At 49.6% G+C, this 8,004-nt stretch overlaps 1 protein-coding gene across 2 annotated transcripts in view; it reads left to right on the top strand.

Annotated features, from left to right (window-relative positions):
- Positions 1-7,709, top strand: part of LOC139421507 (excitatory amino acid transporter 2-like) — a 36,476-nt gene extending 28,767 nt beyond the window's left edge. For both annotated transcript variants that reach the window (XM_071172466.1, XM_071172467.1), the window contains exons 8-10: positions 6,207-6,401; positions 6,778-6,912; positions 7,225-7,709. In XM_071172466.1, coding sequence (XP_071028567.1) covers positions 6,207-6,401; positions 6,778-6,912; positions 7,225-7,708 — 814 coding nt within the window. In that variant the 3' untranslated portion in view covers position 7,709. The remainder of the gene's footprint in view (positions 1-6,206; positions 6,402-6,777; positions 6,913-7,224) is intronic.
- The last annotated feature ends 295 nt before the right edge of the window (positions 7,710-8,004 follow it).

Genomic DNA, 8,004 nt, shown 5'->3' with positions numbered 1-8,004 from the left:
AGACAGTCCCTGCGTTGTAAATGTCTGGGGCTCTAGATAAGGTTGTAAACAGACAGACCCTGCGTTGTAAATGTCTGGGGCTCTGGATAAGGTTGTAGACAGACAGTCCCTGCGTTGTAAATGTCTGGGGCTCTGGATAAGGTTGTAGACAGACAGTCCCTGCATTGTAAATGTCTGGGGCTCTGGATAAGGTTGTAGACAGACAGACCCTGCGTTGTAAATGTCTGGGGCTCTGGATAAGGTTGTTGACAGACAGTCCCTGCGTTGTAAATGTCTGGGGCTCTGGATAAGGTTGTAGACAGACAGTCCCTGCGTTGTAAATGTCTGGGGCTCTGGATAAGGTTGTAGACAGACAGACCCTGCGTTGTAAATGTCTGGGGCTCTGGATAAGGTTGTAGACAGACAGACCCTGCATTGTAAATGTCTGGGGCTCTGGATAAGGTTGTAGACAGACAGTCCCTGCGTTGTAAATGTCTGGGGCTCTGGATAAGGTTGTAGACAGACAGTCCCTGCGTTGTAAATGTCTGGGGCTCTGGATAAGGTTGTAGACAGACAGACCCTGCGTTGTAAATGTCTGGGGCTCTGGATAAGGTTGTAGACAGACAGACAGACAGACAGACAGTCCCTGCGTTGTAAATGTCTGGGGCTCTGGATAAGGTTGTAGACAGACAGACCCTGCGTTGTAAATGTCTGGGGCTCTGGATAAGGTTGTAGACAGACAGTCCCTGCGTTGTAAATGTCTGGGGCTCTGGATAAGGTTGTAGACAGACAGTCCCTGCGTCTTAAATGTCTGGGGCTCTGGATAAGGTTGTAGACAGACAGACCCTGCGTTGTAAATGTCTGGGGCTCTGGATAAGGTTGTAGACAGACAGACAGACAGACAGACAGTCCCTGCGTTGTAAATGTCTGGGGCTCTGGATAAGGTTGTAGACAGACAGTCCCTGCGTTGTAAATGTCTGGGGCTCTGGATAAGGTTGTAGACAGACAGACAGACAGACAGTCCCTGCGTTGTAAATGTCTGGGGCTCTGGATAAGGTTGTAGACAGACAGTCCCTGCGTTGTAAATGTCTGGGGCTCTGGATAAGGTTGTAAACAGACAGACCCTGCGTTGTAAATGTCTGGGGCTCTGGATAAGGTTGTAGACAGACAGACCCTGCGTTGTAAATGTCTGGGGCTCTGGATAAGGTTGTAGACAGACAGTCCCTGCGTTGTAAATGTCTGGGGCTCTGGATAAGGTTGTAGACAGACAGTCCCTGCATTGTAAATGTCTGGGGCCCTGGATAAGGTTGTAGACAGACAGTCCCTGCGTTGTAAATGTCTGGGGCTCTGGATAAGGTTGTAGACAGACAGACCCTGCGTTGTAAATGTCTGGGGCTCTGGATAAGGTTGTAGACAGACAGACAGACAGACAGTCCCTGCGTTGTAAATGTCTGGGGCTCTGGATAAGGTTGTAGACAGACAGTCCCTGCGTTGTAAATGTCTGGGGCTCTGGATAAGGTTGTAGACAGACAGACAGACAGACAGACAGTCCCTGCGTTGTAAATGTCTGGGGCTCTGGATAAGGTTGTAGACAGACAGTCCCTGCGTTGTAAATGTCTGGTGCTCTTGATAAGGTTGTAGACAGACAGACCCTGCGTTGTAAATGTCTGGGGCTCTGGATAAGGTTGTAGACAGACAGTCCCTGCGTTGTAAATGTCTGGTGCTCTGGATAAGGTTGTAGACAGACAGACCCTGCGTTGTAAATGTCTGGGGCTCTGGATAAGGTTGTAGACAGACAGTCCCTGCGTTGTAAATGTCTGGGGCTCTGGATAAGGTTGTAAACAGACAGACCCTGCGTTGTAAATGTCTGGGGCTCTGGATAAGGTTGTAGACAGACAGACAGACAGTCCCTGCGTTGTAAATGTCTGGGGCTCTGGATAAGGTTGTAGACAGACAGACCCTGCGTTGTAAATGTCTGGGGCTCTGGATAAGGTTGTAGACAGACAGTCCCTGCGTTGTAAATGTCTGGGGCTCTGGATAAGGTTGTAGACAGACAGACAGACAGACAGTCCCTGCGTTGTAAATGTCTGGGGCTCTGGATAAGGTTGTAGACAGACAGTCCCTGCGTTGTAAATGTCTGGGGCTCTGGATAAGGTTGTAAACAGACAGACCCTGCGTTGTAAATGTCTGGGGCTCTGGATAAGGTTGTAGACAGACAGTCCCTGCGTTGTAAATGTCTGGGGCTCTGGATAAGGTTGTAGACAGACAGACCCTGCGTTGTAAATGTCTGGGGCTCTGGATAAGGTTGTAGACAGACAGTCCCTGCGTTGTAAATGTCTGGGGCTCTGGATAAGGTTGTAGACAGACAGTCCCTGCGTTGTAAATGTCTGGGGCTCTGGATAAGGTTGTAGACAGACAGTCCCTGCGTTGTAAATGTCTGGGGCTCTAGATAAGGTTGTAGACAGACAGACCCTGCGTTGTAAATGTCTGGGGCTCTGGATAAGGTTGTAGACAGACAGTCCCTGCGTCTTAAATGTCTGGGGCTCTGGATAAGGTTGTAGACAGACAGACCCTGCGTTGTAAATGTCTGGGGCTCTGGATAAGGTTGTAGACAGACAGACAGACAGACAGACAGTCCCTGCGTTGTAAATGTCTGGGGCTCTGGATAAGGTTGTAGACAGACAGTCCCTGCGTTGTAAATGTCTGGGGCTCTGGATAAGGTTGTAGACAGACAGACAGACAGACAGTCCCTGCGTTGTAAATGTCTGGGGCTCTGGATAAGGTTGTAGACAGACAGTCCCTGCGTTGTAAATGTCTGGGGCTCTGGATAAGGTTGTAAACAGACAGACCCTGCGTTGTAAATGTCTGGGGCTCTGGATAAGGTTGTAGACAGACAGACCCTGCGTTGTAAATGTCTGGGGCTCTGGATAAGGTTGTAGACAGACAGTCCCTGCGTTGTAAATGTCTGGGGCTCTGGATAAGGTTGTAGACAGACAGTCCCTGCATTGTAAATGTCTGGGGCCCTGGATAAGGTTGTAGACAGACAGTCCCTGCGTTGTAAATGTCTGGGGCTCTGGATAAGGTTGTAGACAGACAGACCCTGCGTTGTAAATGTCTGGGGCTCTGGATAAGGTTGTAGACAGACAGACAGACAGACAGTCCCTGCGTTGTAAATGTCTGGGGCTCTGGATAAGGTTGTAGACAGACAGTCCCTGCGTTGTAAATGTCTGGGGCTCTGGATAAGGTTGTAGACAGACAGACAGACAGACAGACAGTCCCTGCGTTGTAAATGTCTGGGGCTCTGGATAAGGTTGTAGACAGACAGTCCCTGCGTTGTAAATGTCTGGTGCTCTTGATAAGGTTGTAGACAGACAGACCCTGCGTTGTAAATGTCTGGGGCTCTGGATAAGGTTGTAGACAGACAGTCCCTGCGTTGTAAATGTCTGGTGCTCTGGATAAGGTTGTAGACAGACAGACCCTGCGTTGTAAATGTCTGGGGCTCTGGATAAGGTTGTAGACAGACAGTCCCTGCGTTGTAAATGTCTGGGGCTCTGGATAAGGTTGTAAACAGACAGACCCTGCGTTGTAAATGTCTGGGGCTCTGGATAAGGTTGTAGACAGACAGACAGACAGTCCCTGCGTTGTAAATGTCTGGGGCTCTGGATAAGGTTGTAGACAGACAGACCCTGCGTTGTAAATGTCTGGGGCTCTGGATAAGGTTGTAGACAGACAGTCCCTGCGTTGTAAATGTCTGGGGCTCTGGATAAGGTTGTAGACAGACAGACAGACAGACAGTCCCTGCGTTGTAAATGTCTGGGGCTCTGGATAAGGTTGTAGACAGACAGTCCCTGCGTTGTAAATGTCTGGGGCTCTGGATAAGGTTGTAAACAGACAGACCCTGCGTTGTAAATGTCTGGGGCTCTGGATAAGGTTGTAGACAGACAGTCCCTGCGTTGTAAATGTCTGGGGCTCTGGATAAGGTTGTAGACAGACAGACCCTGCGTTGTAAATGTCTGGGGCTCTGGATAAGGTTGTAGACAGACAGTCCCTGCGTTGTAAATGTCTGGGGCTCTGGATAAGGTTGTAGACAGACAGTCCCTGCGTTGTAAATGTCTGGGGCTCTGGATAAGGTTGTAGACAGACAGTCCCTGCGTTGTAAATGTCTGGGGCTCTAGATAAGGTTGTAGACAGACAGACCCTGCGTTGTAAATGTCTGGGGCTCTGGATAAGGTTGTAGACAGACAGTCCCTGCGTTGTAAATGTCTGGGGCTCTGGATAAGGTTGTAGACAGACAGACCCTGCGTTGTAAATGTCTGGGGCTCTGGATAAGGTTGTAGACAGACAGACAGACAGACAGTCCCTGCGTTGTAAATGTCTGGGGCTCTGGATAAGGTTGTAGACAGACAGTCCCTGCGTTGTAAATGTCTGGGGCTCTGGATAAGGTTGTAGACAGACAGACAGACAGACAGACAGTCCCTGCGTTGTAAATGTCTGGGGCTCTGGATAAGGTTGTAGACAGACAGTCCCTGCGTTGTAAATGTCTGGTGCTCTTGATAAGGTTGTAGACAGACAGACCCTGCGTTGTAAATGTCTGGGGCTCTGGATAAGGTTGTTGACAGACAGTCCCTGCGTTGTAAATGTCTGGTGCTCTGGATAAGGTTGTAGACAGACAGACCCTGCGTTGTAAATGTCTGGGGCTCTGGATAAGGTTGTAGACAGACAGTCCCTGCGTTGTAAATGTCTGGGGCTCTGGATAAGGTTGTAGACAGACAGACCCTGCGTTGTAAATGTCTGGGGCTCTGGATAAGGTTGTAGACAGACAGACCCTGCGTTGTAAATGTCTGGGGCTCTGGATAAGGTTGTAGACAGACAGACCCTGCGTTGTAAATGTCTGGGGCTCTGGATAAGGTTGTAGACATACAGACCCTGCGTTGTAAATGTCTGGGGCTCTGGATAAGGTTGTAGACAGACAGACCCTGCGTTGTAAATGTCTGGGGCTCTGGATAAGGTTGTAGACAGACAGTCCCTGTGTTGTAAATGTCTGGGGCTCTGGATAAGGTTGTAGACAGACAGACAGACAGACAGTCCCTGCGTTGTAAATGTCTGGGGCTCTGGATAAGGTTGTAGACAGACAGACCCTGCGTTGTAAATGTCTGGGGCTCTGGATAAGGTTGTAAACAGACAGTCCCTGCGTTGTAAATGTCTGGGGCTCTGGATAAGGTTGTAGACAGACAGTCCCTGCGTTGTACATGTCTGGGGCTCTGGATAAGGTTGTAGACAGACAGACCCTGCGTTGTACATGTCTGGGGCTCTGGATAAGGTTGTAGACAGACAGACCCTGCGTTGTAAATATCTGGGGCTCTGGATAAGGTTGTAGACAGACAGTCCCTGCGTTGTAAATGTCTGGGGCTCTGGATAAGGTTGTAGACAGACAGACCCTGCGTTGTAAATGTCTGGGGCTCTGGATAAGGTTGTAAACAGACAGTCCCTGCGTTGTAAATGTCTGGGGCTCTGGATAAGGTTGTAGACAGACAGACCCTGCGTTGTAAATGTCTGGGGCTCTGGATAAGGTTGTAGACAGACAGACCCTGTGTTGTAAATGTCTGGGGCTCTGGATAAGGTTGTAGACAGACAGTCCCTGTGTTGTAAATGTCTGGGGCTCTGGATAAGGTTGTAGATAGACAGTCCCTGCGTTGTAAATGTCTGGGGCTCTGGATAAGGTTGTAGACAGACAGACCCTGCGTTGTAAATGTCTGGGGCTCTGGATAAGGTTGTATGGGCCAAACTGGCCATGTTTCCGCTGCTTCTGAATCTGTTGTGCTGCTCAAACCAACTGTCATTTTGACGCATTAGGGAGGCTTTACAGAATAAGAGTAATCCTATCAACTTTCTCTAATTATATTATGACCTGGGCTTAGCTTAGGCTCAAATCAAATTCCTGCAATTCACATGTTGGATTGTAAAATACACTTGCTGTTATGATAATGCTGTTAGATTTCACCCCTTCTCTCACCCTCTCTGTCCCCCTCCCCTCTTTTTTAACTCTCACTTTGTACTCTCACCCTCCCTCTCCCTCACTCTCCCTCACAATTTCTGTCATTATTTTCTTTCTGAATACTTCTCTCTCTATAACATCTTTATACCCTCTCTCCCCAACTGTATTTTCATCCCGTTATCTCTCTCGACCTGTCTACATCCCTTTCTTACCCTCTCTCTCCTTCCCTCAGTGCGGGAACGTTACCTGTCACATTTCGCTGTCTGGAGGAGAATCTGAAGATCGATAAGCGCGTGACGCGTTTCGTACTGCCCATCGGTGCCACCATCAACATGGACGGTACAGCCCTGTACGAGGCGGTGGCAGCCATCTTCATCGCTCAGATGAATGACATCAACCTGGACGCAGGACAGATCGTTACCGTCAGGTAGGCCTCTTCTTTACCACTAACAACCCTGGCCCAGGGGGTCTCTTAGGATACTTTTGTGTTGAGGTGTGTTACCTGGGTGTAATATATTATGCTTTTAGGTATAGTACTAAAGTGCAGTGCTGGTTTTAAGGTTGTCATGCTCTTTATGTATGTAAGAGAAAGCTGTGTCACTTCCTCCATGGGTTTTTGTACCTTGAAATAGTCATCTAACTGTAGGTTTATTGTATGTATCAGTTGTGGTTGCTGATGACTTTTATGAGTCACATGCTAATGCATTCTGTGGTGACAATGTCTTGGAATGAGAAACGTGTGTGTAACGTCAATTCCCTCTTTTCCTCTCCCTCCCTCACTCCTTCCCCTCCTCTCCTCTCAGTATGACAGCCACCCTGGCCAGTGTGGGAGCGGCCAGTATTCCCAGCGCAGGCCTGGTCACCATGCTGTTGATCCTTACAGCTGTGGGCCTGCCCACCCAGGACATCAGCCTGCTCATCGCTGTCGACTGGCTGCTGTGAGTCACATACACACAATCACTGTGATGTTACACTTCAGATACTCTGGTATTTGTTTTCAACAGCATGATGACATTAGACTACAATGATTCAATGTTGCTGATTATCTCTATGAAAGAAAAGTAGGGTACGTCAAGCTCTGTCAAAATGCAACGCATATTGTCAACTGTGAAGGGTAGAGTGGTACTTAGCTGTAGATGCCATTGCTATTGTTGGCATCTACTCATCCATGAGAGCTCCTGTCTTGTAGTGTACCTCTAACACAGTGATCAGTCATGGCTGACTCCAGCATTGTCTGTCTGTTGGGCCAGTGACAGACTGCGTACCTCAATCAACGTGGTGGGCGACTCGTTTGGTGCTGGGATTGTGGACCACCTGTCCAGGGCAGAGCTAGCTGAGATTGACGCCGAGCTCCTCTCCCCTGAGGATGAGGAGTTCATCCCCCCGCCCCCTGTCCTCACCGAGATAGACCTGGTGGACCCCAAGAGACCTCCCGAGTTACCCCCACGCTCCCCCCGCCCGCCCAAACTCAACCACCACGGCCACTCCAACCTGTCACAGATCTACTCCATCACCAACTCTCCCCGCTCCGTCCGCTCTCCGTCCCCCCATTCTGTCCGCTCTCCCTCCCCGCGCTCCAACTGTTCCCACTCCAACTCCCCACGGCCCTCTGCCTTCCGTACCCATTCCCCACGCATCCTCCGCAGAACAGAGCCTGGCTACTGCGCCCTGCCAAGCCACGACAATCAGGTAGGCAGGGTTACAGCTACCACTAGTCCTAGGGCTCAATCCTAACTTCTTGTTAATCATGTATTGATATCAATGGAATATTTGTGTGAACGTTTGAGTTGGATGGTCCTTTGATGGCCTGTCTCTGACTTTATTCCTCTTTGTCTTCCCAGATCCCAACACTCCCTCGCTCCCACAGAGAGAGAGACAGAGGGGATAGAGACCGAAGGGAAAGAGACAAGGAAAGAGACAGGGAGAGAGACAGAGAGAGAGATAGAGAGAGAGATAGAGGAAGAGAGAGGGAGAGACTGCGGGGGCGAGACAGCGACCGATATCAGAGCGAGACAGAGGAAGAGGAGGAG

Source organism: Oncorhynchus clarkii, chromosome 12, assembly GCF_045791955.1.
Source record: "Oncorhynchus clarkii lewisi isolate Uvic-CL-2024 chromosome 12, UVic_Ocla_1.0, whole genome shotgun sequence".
NCBI lineage: Eukaryota > Metazoa > Chordata > Actinopteri > Salmoniformes > Salmonidae > Oncorhynchus > Oncorhynchus clarkii.
This window is presented reverse-complemented; position numbering and strand designations above follow the sequence as displayed.